We start from the raw sequence: 20,547 nt of genomic DNA, 5'->3' as shown, positions 1-20,547 counted from the left end.
GGTCTATCGTATGACTACAATGCATGAAATTCAACTTCTCGTGACACATCCCTGTGACGTCAATATCAGTGCACATGCATCCACAGGAGACAGAACAGCGGTCGAAAGTATGTTAAATCAAGTAAAAGCTGTCGACTCAAAACCAGTGAGAGAGAATGAGCAACAATTTTCGCTAATCGTTCTAGCATCGCAGTCAGTTTGGATGGTAAAACGAGTCATGACTCGGTGTTATCGCTAATTCAGAGCTGAGCAGAAGGTGCGGTAATCCTAGATAGCCGTATTATCTGGATTCGATCTAGATCCACGGGTCACGCGGCTAAAATCTTTGATTAAAATCTAGTGATTTAATTTGAACGATGCCGCAACTGACTGTCAACAACAAAGAATTTGATTGGCTGACACGGAGCGACGCCGGACGGCGATTGGGGGGTCGGAGACAGTTGACAGCGCGGCTCCACCCTCCGCAAGTTGAGGAAAGCGCGTCTGCTTATTCCGCTTATGCCGCTAGGGCGCGAGAGCCAGTTGCTGGGAACATCCCGCACGGACCGGTCGATTTTATGCGTAGATTTACGGGGAGCGAGAGGCACGCCGATTACCCCGATTCGAAAATAACCATTGATTAGTTTCGCTTAGATCGCGAAGTTGTCATTGCTAGTAGCGCCAGTGTCTTGTGCTGTGTGATCGAGCGTCGAAAGAAGTGACTTTTTCCCAGTTTCACCTAACGACGAACGATGGGGTTGTCCGGTTGTTACGGAGTCATCAAGTACCTCCTCGTATTTGTGAACCTTATATTTTGGGTGAGAGACGTTTTTTTATTTTTACATTTCCTTATCACCTACATCGTTCTCACTCTCCCTGTCATCGCTACAGAACTCGAGATTTGCGTTTACAACAAACTGTCACCACATCTGTTCTTTTTCTAACGATATTTTTCTTCTTTCATTTGAATCTGTCCGTGTGACAATGCCAAATCTGAACATACCTTGAAAATTCGTAAATATCCTTGTGAAATTTAGCCCATATAAAGTCACAGAGGTTGTTTAATTTTATCTGCGTTGAGTACACATAAGTAAACCAACAAATTAACTGTAGTGTGGAATGTGTGTAAGGAGAAAAAACTGACATTAAATCTAACGATTGTCAGTTTTTTCATCCCTGTATCTCCACCTCCAATCGAAATTCCCGCTCTTAGAAATTGTCGACTTTCTTTTGTTTTGAATGTCTTTAACGATAAGTACGTAACCTACGTACACTCGATCGAAGAGCTATGTTTGTAACGTGAGATGCAACAAATGGTAGCGTGACGTAGTTGTCCTCTGACGCTATAGCGCAGCTGTATCGATTGCATCTGGGCGCAACCCCGATCCCTCCCCTTTTGCTCGCTGTTCCTCCATTCGCGGCACTTACCAGCACCCCTTATATACGTTTTTTTAAAACCCTTGCGACTGATTTCACCCTTGGATTTACTGACAATGAATCACCACGGCGGCGATAATGAGGTAATCGCGATCCGATGCACTGCGTTATGCCTTGAAAAAAATGTGTTCAAATTCGCAGCGACGAAAGTATGTTGCTGCTACACGAAGGGTAAGATCGCATCTTCGAGGATTATTTTAAATCCGAGATAGTGTATCGGATGCTAAAATTATACATATACATACATACATACATATATACAAATATACGTTCGTATTTCTTTATGTACACGATGGATTTCGAGACGTTAAATATTACATTTTTATTACGTATTATAATATGTATATACGTGTTATGTATACCAACACTATACGCTTTTCATCACATATCATGGAGCGTTAACGGTCAGTGATCTATAATTGAACGACTTTTTGTAAAATTTCTTACTTTCCTTTTTTCAATTTTACTTCGTTCACTTCTGATCGTGCAACGGATTACGACGTTATAAAATTATTCATTGCTTCACCGTCACAGGTTGTTTTACGCCAACATCACACGACCAGCTGTAAGCATTATATCTATAGCCGTAAGCGCTGGAGAGTCATGTTTTTAAATAATTCACAAATCACTCGTACGTACGTATGTAAGTAATGCAGGTGGAGTGCAGTTATGGGTAAGCACTCAACGACTGCTGGAGGCTAGAAATGCATGAGATAAAAGAATAGAACCGGAAGGGAGACGCAGCAGCGCGCGCGATGCATCGATTACACAGATCTGCGATGGTTTTCCCCCCACGAAACTGAGTACGAATCAATGAAAAAAAAGTATAAAGTATTCTATCACGTAAATTTTCGGAGAAATTTTTTTTTCTTCTGCGTTTTCTTAGTACTATTAGAGTTAACTTCCAAGATATGTCTTTTTGATTTATCTAGCCTCTTAAGACTTGCTTAAGACTAACGCTGTTTATTTTATACCTAAACATTCAGTTTTATATTCATTATATTTTAGTTTGTTCATAAAAATTGTTCAAAAATCTGCAAATATGCGTATCCTGCATAAAAATAAATCTTGATGTGCTGTAAAAAAACTAGCGGTATATTATTCATTATATTATAATTCAACGTATCTAAATATCTAAAAAAAAGCATTATTACCTAAGGGGGAAATTAAAAGTTATATTTCGCAGGTCTGTGTCATCATTCACTTGTCCCTCCTCTTTTCCTACTCTCCACATAAATTTCAACATTCAAACAGGTTTATGATGTGGAAAAATTCCAGTTCATGTCATTGTAATGTTCAAAATAAGTTTATTTATAACGATTTATAAGTGCAGTGTATAAACTTGATTTAACTAACCCACCGTTAAACGAGCGACGGATCGCTTACAGTTGCACGTAAATTTAGGAACGGGGTAACTGATTATGAATTTGTAGCTGACTCGGATATCAATTTGTTGCAAGGTCTGCAAGATGCAGTCTTGAATGTTTCCGATAGGTTACTTGTAATTGTAACACAGTTACATACGACATTGAAGTTCTCAAAGTCCGTTTACAATTGTATTGTCCGTTCGGGGATCAATGACCCGGCAGCCGTGGCTTATACGAGGATATTATTATACCTTGCGTATAAAAAGTCCGGAAATTTACGACTCGACTAGTGAGAATCGAGGGCTGCCGGACTTTTTACTTTCACTTCTGGAGAAGATATAACAATATAAACAGTATAAAACTAGGGGGAACGAATGAAAAAAAATATAGTGAAATTATGGCCTTCAATCACTCTAACGTTAGAAGTTGCTGTGAAGCGCGCGTTGCGTTGTACCTACTGCTCCGCATCTCTTTTTGCCAATCGCGATATAGACTACCTCCTCTCGAGATCAAGGAACTCGCCGGTTAAAAGTTCCGCCTTGAGGCATGCGGCGTGTGGGCCTAGAAGCGGCAATGGGGTTGGGGCCTGTCCATAACGATTTAATACTCCTCCTCGGTAGAATTACTTTCATTAAACGTGCTCGAAAGTTGACTTGTCTCTGCCTACAAGTGCACGGAGCTATTTGATGTGTACAGCAAGTAAATTGCCGTAGAGCTTAAGTTTCCGGTTCTAAAACCACGGAAAGTTATTCCAGTTCAGAATCGTGATAAGTTCGGAGACCCGCGTTGAAAGGTTTGAAAAAAAAAATACCACGAAACTCCTGAACTTCGACTAGCGATAAGTTTGTGGTAATTCTGCCACGATGAGGTAAAAGCGCGAATATGAGGAACGTAACGTTTCGAGGACAGATTTAATCAGTCCTTGCACATTGCACATAGTTAAATATAGTACGACATTATATGTATACATCGCACACTTTAATGCAAAACTATGGGCAAAGGAGACGCAAACCATGGGGTGCAGCATAGGTTTGTGATTAAACGGGATGCTGCAACGGTTCATGGACAATGACGAGCAGCTACGATGGACGGAGTTGATTCAACAAAAATAGAGTTACTGTCGTCGTGTCTAGGTGGAAACGGCTTTTCGTGGGTTTCATATGGGACGGCCACAAGCTGTTGCTACTCGGTCAAGTAGTCGCGCCAGTTTGAACAGTGACGCAACTTCGATTCTCTTTAGTTGACGCGAATCTATTTGTGGAATTAAGAGCTCGCTGAACGAGAGGGAGGAGGAAGGATCTTCGCTATTTGGACCACCTTATCTAACTGTCGTCATATACGTGGACTTAGGTCGGAAGTCGGTGTTATACTTGACGACCAGGTTTCTCGTATCCGTTCGATGAAGATGATGTAAAAAATTTCAAGTAGGAAAAAAACGACGAAAAATTCCGTTGCTTTCTAGTTTCGGTGATGTTGCAGGGTTATCGATCAAGTTTAGGTAACTGTTTACATCAACATAGTTTTCCAATAAGAAATCATAGCTCAAAAATAACTATCGCATCGTGTATATATTTCGTTAAAGTTGAGGTCATCGACTGTAAAGATATATTGTTTGATCAATTCGAAAAGACGTTCTTCCGATGTGATTGGATTGAAGTTTACGTTAGTTTATTAACTTTTCTTTGTTTTATCAAGTCGACCAAATTACACATCGTTTATCGTTACTTTCGGTAGATAACATTTCGCATTATCTGCACATGCAATGTTTGCAACTATCACTATCTCGCAACTTGTACGGTTTGGCGCGTGGGTGCGACGTCCTGCATACTTTCAATTCGCGTGGAACGTCGCAGCAGCCTTGGTTGTGTAATTCTTTATTATCATCGTATAGCTCGCGTATTGTTCCGGGGATATGCATCAACGCTATTCATTTATCAAGACGCGCCCAGCTCGCGAATTTCTAGAAACGCCTGTCGTCCAATTGTCGCGTTCCCTAGTTTTCCTCACAGTCAGTAACGACCCGGCGAACAAAACAAAGTGCCTCTGGTTAGCTGGATAGCGGAAATTCACCTACCGTCCGACTTCGAACGTGGTGGGTTCTATCATTTTCCACGTTTTCCACAGCAACACAATGCTCCGCCTCGCCCACGTTGTCTCACGATGTCAACCCATCTCACGTAGTTCCTTTCCGTCACTTTGTTACAATGTCAGTCAACCCCTATCTCCATCTTGCATCATCATGTGTCAGGAAATTGGACGTGTGTATCACGTACACGCGCATGCATGATAAAGTTTCATCTGTAGTATATCAATGCAGACAAGTAGGAAAGCATCGACGTATATCGAGGTATAATGTATGTATACTTACAATTAGTGTAATTGCAATAAAAAATGACGAGCTAACCGAGGCATAAAAGAGAGACGAAGAAAGTTAGGAAGCTGTGAGAAATTGTTGAAGCGTTATGTTTCAAAGCTTTCTTCGTCGTGGATTTCAATCGCCGCCTGTCGCACCCTCGGGTTTGGTAATATGCGGGGACAGTGTATGGGGCATGGCCTCCTGCATGGTTTTCTCATGAGTTTCCCTTCCTCTCTTATTATACACCATATCTACTGGCGTGTGCGGCATGCTACAACCCTCGAGTGTATAAGCGCTCTGAAAGTTCACCACGTGGCCGCGTGGGCCAACTCTCCCCCAGTCCCCTCCTCTGGCGGTAATATCGACGCATAAAATACGGTTAAAATATACATCCCGCGTCCGTTTTACATCTAAACACAACGTACTCTTTGCTAATATTCTGGTTATTCGATTGATCATTCATCGAATGATATAATATAATTTCTGCTGAATTCAAATGCAACTCGCATTAAAACGAAGCAATTTCCATTACATAAAAATTCAATGCAAGAAATGCAGACTAAAGGAAAAAGCAGATTTAAGGAAGGGTGAAAAAAAAAGTTAATGTGAACAACGTGACGTACGAAGAGGGAAAATACAACAGTATAATTTTGCTTGTACGTTACGGTGGAGGAGAGCGTGCAAAATCGACAGATGTTTCCGACGCCCCGTAGATATACATATACGTGTAGCTTGGATGACGGCTGACCCCCTGAAACGCACATGCGCGGCCCAGCCCTTAAATTTTTCAACACATTTTTACGGTCTGGACAGAACCTTTACGTATATACACTTTTACGGTCAGGCATGTGGATGTATGTGTAAGGGGAGAGCTTGGCTACCGTTGCACGTGTTGTAAGTATGGTAGAAATGGCTTATGTGCGCCACTTCCGTTTGTTTGGAATAAAAATTTTCTTTCAAACAGTATCCCCCCATACGATATACTGTACACAGTAGGGTGTTTCAAAAGAAGACGATTTTTTTTTTTCTTATGGTGTCCAAAAATTGATAGTATACCTAAAAATAAAAATTTTGGCACCAATATGAGCCCTTAATATCAATAGTAAGGTTTGCCTCTATCCATTTCTTTCTTTTCCATTTAAATAACACGGGAAAATTTATTTATTATTTTTGAATTTTTATTACTTTGGAAGGGTTCATCGTAACAACAATCTGAAAAAACAGATTTGTAGAAAATTTTACGCTCTACAAAAAACGTCTGAATATCAAAGTTCCTCAGATCAAACGTTTCAAAGATATCAGCGATCAAAAATAACACTAATCAAAAATTTCAAATATTTTCCAATAAAACTACAAAAAAATATCATATGCCATATTTATATTATTTTTTACGTAAAATTACTTTAATTCTGTTAACCTGAGCCTGTAAACATTTTTTTTGCTAATTCAATACTTAACTCACAAAAAGCACAAATACATAAATAAAAAGGTTAAAAATATCACATAAATGATTTTTGTGCTTTGTTTTTAGGTAAACTATCAATGAAGCCGAAACTAGCAGCCAGAGTTAGCAGCCAAACGTGTTGAATTTTTTGGAAATAGAAAAATGCAGTTCAGTTTAATCATCATAATTCTGTAAAAGTATCAGGGATTCAAGGTGTTGCACAGAATTTTAATTTTCCGAATTCATTTGAATGAACATTAGAACGTTTCGCTGCTAGCTTCAGCCTCGTCGCCAAACTTACGAAATACAATCGTTCTTTCAAGGTATGAATAACCGTAAACTATTGTATTACACAAAAAACGGTGATAAGAAGTAAAGAGAAACCAGATAAAAAAGTTTCGATGAAAGAAATTACCAGCGAAAAAAAGCTACATCGATCTCATCAAACGGTTAAGCATTCATATGTGGACACACAATATATTATCAATCAATATATTTCATTTGAAGAATAAAGTATATATTTTAAAAAAGGCACTGAGAAAAAAATTCAATTGTCATAGTTATTGGAAAATTCTATTAAAATATATGGTTATCGTTGAAACTAACGGTTCGATATGAGTGACGTCATGATTTCATTTTGTATCCAGGACTACATTTTTCGGTTATTTAAAATAAAAATAAAAAACTAGAAACTTTTCTTGGTACGATGGGATCTTAGGTGTGGGTAAAAAAAAAAAATTATATAGGTATATTCATAATGGTGAAATTTTTTATTATCTTCCTTGATGCGACAATCTGCTGCAATAAGGAGGAAGAAGACGAAACCCGAGGTGTGATAAAGTGGATGTATGTATACGTGTGCATGTATGTACGTACACGGCTTATGTATCTGCGACGTAGCTTTACATCCACCACCTAATAATTGGATTTCGTCAACGTCCGGTCGACCGAGCATGCGTCTCTCTTCCAAAGGGAGTTGCCCGCAGGACCGGGTGGTTCCTCCTTCTTTCCGATAATGCCTACCGAGCCATGCTGATCGGAAATACCGCCGATGATCAAAGGAAATTGCCAGTTTTAAACTGATTTCCGTTCATCTACCGACACCCGCCTTTCTTGCGGTTGTTGGACTCCTAATTTTTTCTCTCTTCTCGTTGTCGGCCATATAAATTATTCAGGACCAATAGAAATCAGTGATTGGAATCGGATGAAGTTAATGGTGTGGAAACGTACAGCATTTGAATTTCATAATAACGAACTTGCAACTTTGGCGGTATTATTTGCTAAAGTATTTGAAATTATAAGAAGGCACATCAAATTACAGGAAGTTATCTTCAATCTTCCATACATACAGAGCGAATTGCTAACGACCGAACGATTTAATGCGGATGCGCGAAAACTCGAGAGAAAGAACAATTGTTTTGTCAGGGCGACCAACATTAATAAATTGAGATGACAGACTGCCGTGATGTATGTAACCTCAAAAATGTTGCCGCCCTGATGAAACAACTTCTTTTTCTCTCCTATTTTAGCGCATGCGCATTGAATCATTCGGTCGTTAACAATTCAGTCTGTATGTCAAACTTATGTACAGTAATGTTTATTAATAGGTTCCCAGTGGCTTACTATTTTTTTTTTTTTTGGAATCGAACCTGGGACGAGTTTCCTTTCTATGCAAGTTTTATATGCCAATGACTAGCGATGCAAGCGACAGGAGAAACAAAATATACGTTGATCATAGACACGTAAAATTTTCATAGAAAGAAAGCTTGTTGCAGTTTTGATTCCAAAAAATAGTGAGCCACTAGGTACCCATTAATGAATATTACTGTACGTGTATCAGAAATCGCAAAAAATTAGACATAAAATCATTTGTGATCGTTCAGGGAATCGACAGAAAATAGCATGGAAAATTAGGCATGAATCGTGACGTAACCGCTCGATTGTCGATTAGAGAAACAATTCGTGTTCGTGTTTTTGGTCAATCAAGGTAGGTATAAGGTGGATAGAATTCGCTGGCTACAATCGTAAATTACATGCTATACGATATAATATCGTGTCTAGCGGTTATTACGTGGATACATACAGTGGATGACAGGTTAATTTCGTTATTGGCACAACGATCAACGTAAATCAAAGCGTAAAAATTGTTTATCAGAAAACTCTTGGCGTTTCGGACAAAGCTATTTACAGCTTATTGTAATAGTTATTTATATGTTTACTATCCGAAAATAAGTCTCGATCACTCGGGGCAACGCTCGTGACTCACGACACGATGCAAGTCTATCGATTTTACAACTTGTTTCGCTTGCCTGTCGCGTGCGTAAATGTCTTTTATTTTTATTTACGTAACATATCGTACTTTACAGAGCTCCCATCATATTGTGGTGGGTGAAGCACAGGGTAATTATAATCGACAATTAAAATTGAATCCGTATACACCGAGAGAAATTTACGAGTATACTTGTGGTTATTCTTATTTTTTATCACAACTGACAAATATACTTCCGTAATTCGAAAAATATTTAAACCGTTATCGTAACGATATTAATTTCCTTAGAATTGTCTGGTAACTTTAAGAAATGATATTGTTCTCAGAGTTACATGCTTTTTTCTCCATTTTCTATGTTTTTTTTTTACGCTTGTCATTTTTCTCTGCTTATATGCGAAAGTTGCATACTGCAACGACCTTTAACCAACTTTTACAGAGCTAACGAATACGCGTTTACAATACATACAAACTGCTTAATTCTCTTTGCTTCCAAGGCGTTCACAGTTTTCAGCCTCCGCGTTCGTAGTAGGTAACACAGACGAGCGATTTATTTTTACTACTAATAAACCGGCGCTGTAGCCGCCATAATTCTCGGCTACGAATGAAATTTGATATACACGTACACATCCAAAAATACATCATACACGCGGCTGTGAATCATGTAGAGAACTTTTTATTTTGATCCTTATTTTCAAATTCAAATTTGAAACTGCTATTTCATCTCTGTTGAATCGAAATGCGTATTGTAGAATATTAAAAATTCCCATTGTACGAAAGTTTTCCCCGAGCATAAATCTATATTCCACGCAGGGATTAATTCTTTCCACCCTGCATCCAAATATTGTTTCAACGGTGAAATTAAACGCTGACAGATCTTGTCTGTAGTTTTAATCCTCCTGCAGTACAGTGTAGCAGTAATTGTCAGCAACACTCAGCTATATGTAGGCACGTCGTCAAATTTTCTCCCAGACTTTTGTAATTGGAGAGATATAGGATACACTGACGTGTGAACAAGGATCGCTCAATTGACGTTCAGCCAAACAATGTGTTGTCACTCGGTCTATCCACCTCGCTTGTTCACCTTTTGGCTTCGTTCCATCGATCGCTCGGTGGCACAGAATTTCTAATGGATTTTATTGCCAAAACGGTGATTATCAATAATTTTCTACGCATTTTCTACGCATGCCCTAATTCCGTGGTGTTTTTTTTCGTAAAGCTTTACACGCCTTAGGTAAAATGGAAAAGCTTAAATTTATGTAGGTATATTTATTTATTTTTGTTTCGTTGAAAGAAATTTTATCACACGTACCATGGGTCTTCTTTGTAGTTTATTTACATACGTATATGTGAACCCTTATCCACGATTGAATGTATGTAACAATCTATATGTATACGATCAAGGGGATCCAACAGCGCCGGCTAGCCACAAAAGGGGTTTACGCGTCGATAAATAAGATAAGAAGATACGGACGAGCGGAAAATTGTCTCGCGGTGGCAACCATGTACCTATACATACCACATACACAGTCCCACGCTGTCAAAGCTCTGCAGGACTTTTTTGAACGTCGTGTGTATACGTTGTTCACGCATATACCGTTGTTATACAAAAGTATATAGTACATATTACGTATGTTTTATCTCCGTACTTATGACGTGTATGCACTCATCCTGTTCTATCTCGTTATCGCACTACTATATTTATAGTTTCGCCGAGGACGCGCTCTGTTATTTTTATCCTAGAAAGCACGTTGCGTCCTCACCGAAAGGATGATCGATAGTCTTTCTATATATTTTCTCTCTCTTACGATTTTGCATTCGAGATGCATTTTCAATGACAAGAAGTATACAGTAATTCACATAAAATTTGGCGGAAAATAAAATGCTGAGAAAAAGTTTTTAAGAAAAGTTTTCAAATTCGAGACGGAGAGTTGTATACACTAATAAGGTGTTATGCCTGGAAGCCACATTTTTTTCTCGCCCCCATGCGACAAACTTGTCATAAATGGCGCAAGAACACAATTTTTAAAGGTTGCTCTCGGAACTCGGAGTTTTTGAGGAAGATATAATTTTTCTCTGAAATTGTTACCACTCAGCCGCGTTTGATGTTACGTACTTGATTCCGGAAGCATTTTGCAGAGGATTACGTTTTTTACAAAAGAATCCAACATTGAACAGGAAAATCGTAGCTCGGACGTTTCAAACATTATTTAGTAAAAAATATATACAAATGTCTGTTGAGCAAAGTTTGCAGTTTCATCGGCTGTTCACAAGTTATGCAGTCTCCGATTTACATAAAAATTCATTTTTAAACGTGTTGTATAGTATTAACAATTTTAGGAGAAAATGCCATCCATCCTGCGTTACTTAAATTGTAGGACAACTTCTAAATTTGAGATTTTATGCAAGAGATTCCTGCCATTTGCAATAAGTTTTTTAGTCGCAGGAAACGAAAAAAAAAAAAACGAAAAACACCCTATCTATCAACTTATAGGTTAGATTTATACTGCATCAAATTCAAGTTTGGCAGAGACACGTGGACCACGTGGAGATGCGTTAAACAAACGGTAATAAACTTGGCGCTAGCGTGTGAACGACCGCTTGTATATAGCTATAGAAAGTACATATCAGCAATTCCATTCTCTATTATTACAGCCGTATATATCCTCTGATCAGCCCAGCAGAGTCTGCACTAAAGAAAGCGGTTAACGATAATTAACAACAATTCTATTGCCTCTTATTGGCCGCGTTTATTGTCAAATTGACGGAACTCGTAAAAAGAAGAATTTTATAACTTTCGTCATTTCGGAGTTGCCGTTGCTGTTTCAATCTTCGTTTTCAATATTCGTCATCTTTTGCACAACTCTTGCCTTGCATGCATTTAATTTCCGTTTTTCGCAAGTAAAAGTCTTAGCTCGAATCGCTTTAGACCATCATTTTCCACGTCGTCTACCGACTTTCGCAAACAATTCGTCTATACCTGTGTGTAAAATATAATACAACACGGGCGTATAGGTATGCATATATTCCCTAATAAAGAAAGTTGCGCCGCGGCTTGTTCGTCCGTGGAATTATTACTACTGGGTTTGTATCGGCTCTAAAAGGTCTCTCTTGTTCCCGTCAGGATATTCCGAGCACTACTGCCCGCCTTTGAAACCCTTTTTTGTATGCACTCGAGGCTAGGTACAAGGCATTGATGCTGCCAAACCCACGCACACCCAATGAAACTCTAACTCTGTGCTCGCTGTGTGTACCGACTGCAAGTTTCCCTTCCCATTTCTAAGCTGGGAACTTTTCTTATATATATATATATATATATGTGATGATAGAAATTACGTAGATATATATATATATATATATATATATATATATATATATATATATATATATATATATATATCTACGTAATTTCTATCATCACTATTCACCGCACGTTCTGCTCTCTATAAGCTTGAAAACCTATAATGAGAGTAACAATTCTGTCAGAGTGAAAAAGGAAAGAGACCAACGTAACGTTCTTACATTATATTGCAAAGATGTACATGATAATATAACACAATAGGCATACACTGTATAATCTGTAACTCGACCGAGAAGGAGTAGCTCCGTGTAATGCATGTATGCATGATACATATTTGAATGAAATGCAGAAGGGGGAAAACATCTAATTTAATCCGAGGGTATGACGGTGTATACACGTATGGATATATAAATACAATATGTGTATAGTCCGAGGGCATTACCGCGTCTTTTCAAGCGGATGCACACGAGTTTTTAATGCACACTGTCACACTGATGCACGATATTATACGAATGCCCACGTCGCCAGCCGTAGTAGGCTTTCATGAGTATTCTTGTCTAACGTGCGTACTACCGCCTTACTTTTCCCCGTTACAGCGATGCAGCAACGTTACATGCGGTTTGTAATAATTTACGACTGCACGTTATACCGCATATACCTACGTTTGTGCATCGTATACAATATCGTTTCTATGCATAATGTGAATAACGTATCTACGTCCGATGTACAGTACAAAGTACATTAATTTACGTACAAATCTCGGGCGCAGCAGTCTAGCTGGTACTTTAATTAGTCATGTGCATCCGACGAATCTCGCAGCATGCTACGTTACGTCAAGCTATGACAATTAGGCTTAAAATCACTGCCCGTCGCTGTTTCCGACGCTGTTGTAATGTCCAAACTTGAACGAAAACTTGGCTTCATTATTTTCTCATGAAATTTTTTTTCATCCCAAAAATGTATCAAAATGAAGGATTTAAAAGTGAATGTCAAGATGATTGATTCAAATTTTTTTATCTAAAAGGAGGTAATTGTTTCACTGAAATTCAACCCGATTGATTTTATTACGCGCAATTTTGGGTTTTTTTTTTTTGTATGTCGCATGTTTTTCTCGTTTGAAATGTATAACGTAGGCGCATATACTGTACGTACAGATTTTTGGGGATCAAAACATTAAGATAATTTCTTATCCCGTGACGTTGAGGGTTTTTCTGGTTGTGTAGCTTTTCCATTCCGTTTTTCTTCTCTTCTGCACTTTTGGCGCTCAGAGGGAGTTCCAGCTCGTAGATTACAAAAAGCTGGAGAAAAGCGCGGGCGTTTTATTATCTTGGGGTGGATCCGAACCTCGACTGGGATATATATATATATATATCGCTCGGGTTTATGGAGGGAAAGACGCGCGACGACCGTGACGACTGGGAACAGAGAACGGTAACGATTTAGAGGACTATAGCTCGTAGGCAAACTGAAGGAACGAAAACGGCTGTGACGCCGAATAAAGGATTCCCTGAACCACTATCGATGTTACACTCGTCCAACGAAACCGAATCAGTTATGTTGCCGATCCATTTCTCATTCCATACCATTCCCGTCAATACGTGGCTTTTATCTCTTTTTTTGTTCTTGTCTCTTTGGTCCCGGTTTAGCTGTCTAAGGGGTTGAACCTTCACCGAATTCATCCCATTTCTGTAACCATAACAATGTGACATGCGTACCTTATCCGAAGGAAAAATTCGCTGAAATTAAATATTCGATGCGTAGGAAATACGCGAGGCTTTTTAATGGCAACAGTTTTCTTTTCAATCTTACTTGTGCAGGTATCACATCAGGCAGACAGACTCGCTCGAATTGAGTTACCCAGCTACTTCCCTTATAACCGAGAATCTTATCCACCGAAGCAATTCTTTCCTTGAACTCTCTCCGTTCTTACTCTCCGGAATTTCTTCCGTTTTTTCTCCTCTTGCCCGCTTCTCGGCACTCTCCTCCCTCCTTCTTTCTCTCTCATCGTTTCTTCCCTGGGGTAGAATTTATATGGACGCGGGTTATAGTGAATCCGCTTGGGGTTGTTTGCGATTCCGAAGGGTCGAGGTTCTGGACAAAATCGATTACATCCGAACCAAACTCGCGATTCCCGTCCCTGCAGAATACCGTTCTCTTTGTCTAAAGTTTTTGCGCAAATTCTTTCAGGCCGTCGACCGATTGACTCAGTCTTATACATGTCGTATACATAATTAATTGTATGAGGTTTCACTTTGCGACGTGATTCGAGAATCGAAAAAATTGTGAATTCCATGCAGAGGGATTAGAAAGAGAATCTTTTAGTTTGAATTCGATTTTGATCTGCTTTCGAAAAGACATCCATACATTATAATTTTCCAAATAATTTATGTAAATTACAGATGAAGGCGACTGTTGTTGCACCGTGTGTAATTTTTTTTTAACTACATTCGTGAAATTATATGCATATTAAATTGTGTTTAATTATTAATTGTCTAAAATTATCGTATATTATTCAACTTTACCGATTGGCGTAAGGAAATTTTACTTGTAAATGCATAATTGGTCAGCGAATCAATTGTTATTGACACTGTGTGGTCACAACCCCAATGGACTTTGAGACGCATTTTACAACGAATGATTATATTAATGAAAAGATAATCACGGACGTGTGATACGGCAGTTAATTTTAATTCTGATTGAGTATATTCAAAAGTTGTTATCCAAGCCTATAAGATAAGGAATGAAATGTAAATTACGATCGATACTTGCAAGTCTTTGATCTTAATATTCAAGTATTATGAATTTCGAGGAGATTTAAGAGAGATTAACATAGTTAGGTATATGTATACATGTGTAACCATTCCGCACGGTTCGAATTAATCGTGTTTACAATGTTCTTCTGCAAAACAAATATAACATATACGCGTAAACTTGATGGTACCAAATTTGGTAATACCTTAGTATTATATGTTTAGATCTATATAAGATGTGTATATTGTGTATATACAAAATTTAAATATAACAAGATGTCACGCGTTCATGGTAATAATAGTAGGTACGACCGATATGAACTCTGTATAACGCTGAACGAAATTTGAAACTTTGGAGAGGAAATTCTGTCACAGCTGTAAGTAGGCACAAGTCGCTGTGGCGGCAGCAGCAGCAGCAGCATTCGTTATAATGTAGAAGGATGGCGTCTGTCTGAAAGTCTGAATAAGGCAGAACCTTGAGAGAGTATCATCTTACGTCATTGCTGGGCTAGATTAAGCCGGGCGCGTTTCTGTGAGCGCATCACGTGCGGGCTTCCGTATGTTTGGGATTTGTGTTTTTTGCCCCACGTGATCACGTACACTTCCATACAGATCTCGACGTTTGAATGAACCGCGAATTATACATAAAAAAGCGAAAAGATGTAAGCATAAGCGAAGCATTAAAACGTGTCTGAGCATAATTCCTATTTTCGTTATATTATGTACAAACATAGAGAGAGTTTATACAGTTTAGAGATGTTATATAACAGCCCCAAAATCGTTTCTTTGGGCGTTGAGATTGATGAGGGGAAAATTTAGCTAAGAGACGGGTAAGATTCATGCAGTATAGTTGATACGTGCCACTTTGACAGGATTATATACTTTATTATTATTGATACGGAAAGTGCACATGCGGTCTTCATGCCTGTGTGGTTACAGTGATTGATGATAGTTCCTTCCCCGAGGGTAAATTCCGTTATCGGGTTCAGGGGCTGGTAAACACGTGGTGATAATTACGGAAGTTGGTTGGTTATTGTTATAGTAAGAAAATGGGATCGTTATATATAAATACGGTATACATTCATGATTTCACGGACGATGGGGTTTATTACACAACAGCGTTCCCATATACACTATAAAACTTCGAGGAACACGATATTGCAAATAGCGTATCACAGGTATCTACTCGTATCTACTCTTTTAACCGACTTCGTTTATCGAATTACAAAAAAATTCCCCCACTGAATCGTTCCGTTTAAATTCTTGAAGGAAAATCCACTTTCTATGGACTCATCGTCAGTTAGGTATATCTGGAATTAGTGTTCTTATAATGTACTGACATTGGATCGAGGTACTCGTACGCTTTCGTTGACGACTTCCATGCACGGAGATGCCCAATGAAGATCGAAAGCTTTGCTTGAATTTCCTTCAAGTCAAGCCACCCGTGTCGATACCTTCAATGATTGATAAATATCGGATATCAACATTTGCACCGCAACCATCGGTACAATAAATATCGGTTTTTATTTGTATTTCTTTTTGTTTTCTAGGCGGTAGCGTCGGCCACGGTTATCTTGGCGATATGGATGCTGACTGATCCAACATTCATTGTGTCATTGGCCCAAGAAGAGCACAATTACCATGCCGGATTGTACATTCTCCTGGCGGCTGGGGTGCTCATGCTGATAGTCGCTATCTTGGGGTGCTGCGGCGCCTTCCGTGAGTCCCAATGCATGCTCGTCGGATTTTTCAGTTGCCTACTCGTCGTGATTGTCGCCCAGATTGCTGCAGGAGCTTGGCTCTACACCAACAGCGAACGCCTGAAGCAGCTCGTCGAGGCATCTGTTGCTAACACCGTCAAGGTGAATACATACCTATCCAGGCTTCGATTCTTGTTTCATGATCGTTATGATATTCTTGTGTTTTTATCGTATATCCTGCGATCGCATGAACTGTAATAATAATATCGAAACATTTTTTAGTCCGAGTACGGAGTGATCTCATCTCGTACGGCTACTATAGACGCCATTCAATCGGATTTGAGCTGCTGCGGCGTAACTGGACCGTCAAACTGGGCTGGCAGTCAGTACGTGCAAAAGGATCGTGCTGGCGGTATCAAAATTGGCGTCACTGCTGACAACAGCTATTACCGCGTGCCGCTATCCTGCTGCAAAGATAAGGGAAGTCCAAATTGCCAGGACGCTCTTAAACCCGGTGATGAAATTGGTTCAGTGATTTATGAAGAGGTAATTTTCACATTTATCTTCAGTACATAGTGCATTACCCTCTGTTTCGGATTCGTATGTAAAACCATGATATATCTCTAGAATTGTTGAGATTTTAGTCTGTAAATGAGTTTTTGACCGTTTCTAGGGATGTCTGAACAAGCTTGTGGACGCGCTTGTAAGACACATGAGCATCGTGCTGGGCGTAACTATCGGAGCTGGAATACTGGAGCTACTCGGTTTGATCTTTGCATTGGTTCTGTGCTGCGCCATTGGCTCATCTGATAGATACAAAGCCTAAAAGCGTAGCTCCTCTCACGCCAATCTTCTTAACATCCTGGAAATCAATTAAATTTTTCAGTAGCTGTTTCATAATTTCAGTTTGTGCCAAGATACACGAGACTGACTATAAAACTTACTTATCACTCCTTCCGTCATCTTCTTAAAAAAAAAGTAATGAAAAAAGAAACCAAAGGAAATGCACACAGAAATAACATATTGAACATACTCAAAGACCAAAAATCTTAACTGCTATATGATATTAACAATAACTTGTACACTAAACTACATAAATTATTTAGATTGCGAATTACTCTAATCTGATTTCATATGAACCAATCATTTCTGAAATACTGTGCAAAAATATTCGACTCATTCGGTATATGCATACCTTAAACTTGATTCAGTTAAGAAAGTAATAGGGTCAAGCTCTCTATGGATAGATCTTGAATTCGCTTTTTTCGTGAGTTTGTAGTGTGATAAAAACAAGTCTCACCAAGTATTTAGCATCGGAGAATGCAATGAAATTTTGTAATAGATGAAGGGTTGAACTATGATAACATGTCCAAAAAAGTACAATTAAGTTCGACAGTAAAAATAACGCGATACGCTAGAGTCTAGACGTATGTGATTGAAGAACTTTATCGCTTTAAACTTAAGACCATTATCTTTCCTTTAATAACAAAACAGTTCTTATAGCTTTGAAAGACAAGCTATTTTCTATTTCGTGAATTTCCGAAAACCAAGAAATACCGTAAATTTTGTCCCGAGGAGTATGTCCTGCTTTCTGATTCGTCAGAATGAGAAAAGTGGAAAGAAACATTTAAATGTTTATGTGTCTATTGCGTGAAATCAAATATATATAATGTATGTATATACCCATATTCTAAATGGTAATGGAAAGAAAAGTATAATGCATATAGGTGTGACAACGTAATTTACGTAATGTAATAATACTCGAATTAGTACATCGCGGAATCGATTTCTGTCCTCTATATCGATTGTGTTCAACATTATGATTCCCCCCCCCTTTTTTTTTGAAATAATTTTGTTTTCGAGGAATGTATTAGACGCAAAGCACAATTATCTCGTACTCTTAAGTAATAATCATGGTGGAAATGTTACTTTACAAATCTTGACACCTAGCACTGAGCTATTATTACGTTATCAATCTCACTTGTAATCACGCTAGTATTTATTGAGCAACAAAGAATCCATTGACCTCTTAAGTTTTATACCTATTAATTTGTCTATCTCAGATTCTTTGCGAACAACTTCGTTTACTTTTGTTTTCCTTTTCGCTTTGTAAAATTTCATCAGACTTTGAATCTCAACATCAATAAAGTGTTGTAACTTATGGTGTATTTAAGTAAGTAAGATTATAATCGCGACAAAGGATATTACAATGTTTAAAATAAAAATATTGAAGAGTAAATTTAACGATAATATAGTATAAAAAGTATATATATAGTAGAGTAGAGAGCATCTATTTTACTAGAGCTATATTAATCTATTATGTGTAATAGTAATAATTATATTATTCACATCTACTGAATCATCGTTCAATAAAAATAATTCATGATTTTGATATCGATATATTACAAAGCAAACAGTACATTTTGCATACAAAAGAAAACAATTTTCTCTTCTTTCAAATTTCTACCATATTACGTTATTAGTACTATATTGGTGTTTCTAAAAAAAATATTTGGAATTACAGATCGATGAAATACTCTGTATGATAATTTGCGAATAATCTTATATAAGTATAGAATATTGTTTGGAATCAATCATTTATAAATATTTTTTAAAAATTTACTAAGTCATATTTAGTTGGTACAAGTATGAAAATACCTGTCTTTGTCGTTTCGTTTTTATTATGCCAAACTTACGATATGTAAAATAGTGACTAAATATTTGGTCCATTAATTATAATGTATTATACATATTGATATACGTATATAATTACCCAGTTATTACGAAGATCCAAAACTGTTTCACTTAAAAAAGGTTTTTTCATTAAGTCTTTTTCGCTGACAAGTTGTATCAATGTATGATTGCAGTTTTGAAAAAAATGATACAACAAATTCATTGTAACGTTGCCTCGTGATAACTTAATTCGTCAAAATTATATTTTGATATTTCGAGATATATATACGCATTTCAGTTTGTATGTATATCATATTGTACGTACAGAAAGAGGCTGCGATCATAAATCCGAAATATAACTGTTTATTCAAGTGTATTCAAACATGATATTTTCCCTTTTTCTTATAATCATTGTAATATTATAAAGTTTATGAAGAAACTGCATAAAATAACTATCATAAAGAATTGTGTCGAAAAGAGCTGGTGCAACGCGGATCTTTTTTTCTTGCCATCACTGAAAATATGCGAGAATCTTATTGCTACTTACAACTTCTTTCTTTAAATTCAATCGGCTTTAATTTGAGATCAAGTCACATGTATGAAATGTACGAAACCTAGATTAGGCTCTAATGTCTTGGCATTCATGCATGCATATTCGATTTCGAAACAAGTGATCTCTGCGATCAATGAGTTGAAATCTTGCGAATTCACTATCTGAGCAAGGAAAACTACCAAAATTTATATACGTAGTAGTATTTTCTTGATACTCATTGATCAGCAAAAATTTATCTTTATGGTCTTCAAACTCTTTGGTCTACCGGTAAATTCATAGTTATCATTTGGATTGCCTGCTTGTAGGTGATCGACGTATGATTCGTTTTCACGATGTGTTGCAAATACAGGAAAATAGCTATTTCAATCTATACCTTCACAAGCATGTACGCGACAACGAGCAATTATGTTTATCTGTGGATGATTGAATGAGACTATAATTGGTATGAGCGTGGTGTAATATTCGTTGTGCTTGGTAAAATAATGTTACAATTAGCCTTGGCTGACAGGCTGTACAGCTAATATAAAACGCGCGTTTAGATGCGGACCGTTAAACTGGGCGCATACAGCTAGATTCCAAACTTTACAATTTCTACATTCACCTTTTCCAACTACATTAACACGTACCTATAAGAAAAAAGGGTACAGTATGTAGCAGTGACATATCGAGTATTCGATAAATTCGATTTTAATTTTCCTTTCCTGTAAATTTGGCTGAAGAT

The 20,547-nt window shown here is 37.8% G+C and overlaps 1 protein-coding gene across 1 annotated transcript; it reads left to right on the top strand.

Annotated features, from left to right (window-relative positions):
* Positions 1 to 8: 8 nt before the first annotated feature.
* LOC124302612 (CD9 antigen-like) lies at positions 9 to 19,649 on the top strand. Its single transcript, XM_046758942.1, has 4 exons — positions 9 to 797; positions 16,451 to 16,762; positions 16,883 to 17,146; positions 17,274 to 19,649. Exons 1-4 carry the CDS (start codon positions 732 to 734, stop codon positions 17,424 to 17,426), a joined length of 795 nt encoding a protein of 264 aa, XP_046614898.1. The 5' UTR covers positions 9 to 731; the 3' UTR covers positions 17,427 to 19,649.
* The last annotated feature ends 898 nt before the right edge of the window (positions 19,650 to 20,547 follow it).

The sequence above is a fragment of the Neodiprion virginianus genome, chromosome 4 (assembly GCF_021901495.1).
Source record: "Neodiprion virginianus isolate iyNeoVirg1 chromosome 4, iyNeoVirg1.1, whole genome shotgun sequence".
In the NCBI taxonomy this organism is placed as follows: Eukaryota; Metazoa; Arthropoda; class Insecta; order Hymenoptera; family Diprionidae; genus Neodiprion; species Neodiprion virginianus.
This window is presented reverse-complemented; position numbering and strand designations above follow the sequence as displayed.